We start from the raw sequence: 2,212 nt of genomic DNA, 5'->3' as shown, positions 1-2,212 counted from the left end.
CCCCCCCCAACCTAACCTGTGGTCCTTCTGTCGGTTTTCATTCCAATAAGGTAAAATGTTGCTGATGCTCTTACAGAGGAGGAAGATGGGGTTCGGGGGGGTCAGGTGATCAGGGAGGAAGAGCCACTTCACCACGTCGGAGTCCATGTTAGAGTTGGGGGGTCTCCAGGGATAATCTGCAAACACAACCGACAGCTCACATTCATATACAGTAGAGATATATATATATATATATATATATATTTTACCAAATCTATTCTGGTTTTAAATTATCAAAATCACAACAACAAAACTCCGTCCGTTTACCACATATTTAGCCTAGCTTAGCACAGAGTCTTGACTGCAGTGAATGAGCCGTTAGCTTAACACAAAGCCTCCAGTGAATGAGGTGTTAGCTTAGCACAAAGCCCGCAGTGGAGGAGCCGGTGTCTCCAGGTGAGACGTACCTGTACAGGCAGCGGGGGGGAACCCGACGCACAGCAGGTACTGGAAACACAACAGACCCGACAGGAAGTAGCAGTACTTGGGCCACACCGCGGCGATGCGCTTCCTGTTGCGCTGTGATAGGATGGTGATGAGGCCGAAGGCGTGGCCTACAGCAAACAGGTCCATCCGCTGACCAATCACGTTCACAGCCAACAGGAAGCAGGTCTGAGGAAGAGCATGGGAACGTTAGCTTAGCATGTTGCTGGTCTTGCAGGGTTTGTCAGTGCTTGAGTCTCAGAGGGAAATACTTCCTTAAACTCTGAAAATAACACAATAATAACAAAGATAACACCAAGCTCACACAGCTAACACCAAGCTAACAGGAAGACGGTGAGCACCACGCTGTCAGCTAACACCGAGCTAACAGCGCAATGCTCTGAAGGGGCTTCACAGCTTAAACCTGATCCTGAATCACAAACTTATCTAGAGAGAGACTTCCCGTTGTAAATAACAGGAATTATTACATTTTAACTAAATCAAAGATTATTTAAAAGCAGCTAAAGACCCAGAAACAGAATGAGGATCAATGGAGTCAGGCTAGCATGTTGCTATGCTAACCAGAGTCTCACCTCCAATCCAAACTTGTAGAAGAAGTAGTTGAGGAAGTACTTGATGCAGCTCAGCACCCCGTTGTCTAGGTGACGCCTGGTGATGTCATGAAACAGCGTCCGGGTCTGGGGCGGGGCTTGGTTACGGCGGAGACGGTACAGCTCCTGGTGTCTGTAGACGGTTACCTCGAAGGCTAGCAGCGCTAGCATCGTCAGATTAGACTGCAGAGAAGGGTTAGCATGATGGTATGTTACCTGTGTTGTCATGTGACTACAGCTGCGAACATGATTGGTTAGTTGTCATCAATAGATAATTTGCGTCTCACCCTCAGGTAATCGAGCAACTTCCCATCCGTCTTCCGAAGACCCACCCACTGGGCGGGATCAACGGGCCCGGAGTACAGACCAGACACAGACAGGTCAGTACTGAAGTTACCTGGCTACAGAAAGACAGGCAGGTCAATGTCAATGTCAATGTCAATTTTATTTCTATAGCACATTTAAAAACAACAACAGTTGACCAAAGTGCTGAACAGGGTCAATGTCAAATACATAAATAACAAGAGTAAAAATCAATCCGACCAAAATACATCACAGGGAGACAAAGAACACTTTAAAACATCAGAATCCAGGTTAACGAGGGTTAAAAGCCACAGCAAACAGGTGCTTCTTAAGCAGTGATTTCAACATTTGTTTTTTCCATTTCTCTCTAAGATTCTTGAGAAAGCAGTTGCAGAACAGCTGTGTGACTTTCTGCATAGCAACAGCTTATTTGAGGATTTTCAGTCAGGATTTAGAGTTCATCATAGTACAGAGAAAGCAGATCTTAGTGCTGCATTTGATACCATTGACCATCATATCATATTACAGAGATTGGAACATTTAATTGGCATTAAAGGAACTGCTCTAAGCTGGTTTAAGTCTTATTTATCAGATCGATCTCAGTTTGTTCATGTTAACGATGAATCCTCTGTGCACGCCAAGGTTAGTCATGGAGTCCCACAAGGATCTGTGCTCGGTCCAATCCTGTTCACTTTCTATATGCTTCCTTTAGCAATATTATCAGGAAGCACTCCATAAACTTTCATTGTTATGCAGAGGATACTCAATTATATCTATCAATCAAGCCAGATGAAACTAATCAGTTAGCTTAACTTCAAACGTGCCTTCAGGATATT

The 2,212-nt window shown here is 44.7% G+C and overlaps 1 protein-coding gene across 1 annotated transcript in view; it reads right to left on the bottom strand.

The window, feature by feature from the left end:
* Positions 1–2,212, bottom strand: part of LOC117939940 (piezo-type mechanosensitive ion channel component 2-like) — a 63,570-nt gene that overhangs the window by 33,218 nt on the left and 28,140 nt on the right. Inside the window, exons 20-23 of the mRNA XM_034865337.1 lie at positions 1,361–1,474; positions 1,056–1,256; positions 447–651; positions 75–176 (exon numbers count right to left, since the gene is read on the bottom strand). Of these exons, the coding sequence (XP_034721228.1) occupies positions 75–176; positions 447–651; positions 1,056–1,256; positions 1,361–1,474 (622 nt within the window). The remainder of the gene's footprint in view (positions 1–74; positions 177–446; positions 652–1,055; positions 1,257–1,360; positions 1,475–2,212) is intronic.

Source organism: Etheostoma cragini, unplaced genomic scaffold, assembly GCF_013103735.1.
Source record: "Etheostoma cragini isolate CJK2018 unplaced genomic scaffold, CSU_Ecrag_1.0 ScbMSFa_1485, whole genome shotgun sequence".
Lineage (NCBI taxonomy): Eukaryota > Metazoa > Chordata > Actinopteri > Perciformes > Percidae > Etheostoma > Etheostoma cragini.
The sequence above is the reverse complement of the archived record's forward strand: the minus strand, read 5'-3'. Positions and strand labels throughout refer to the sequence as shown.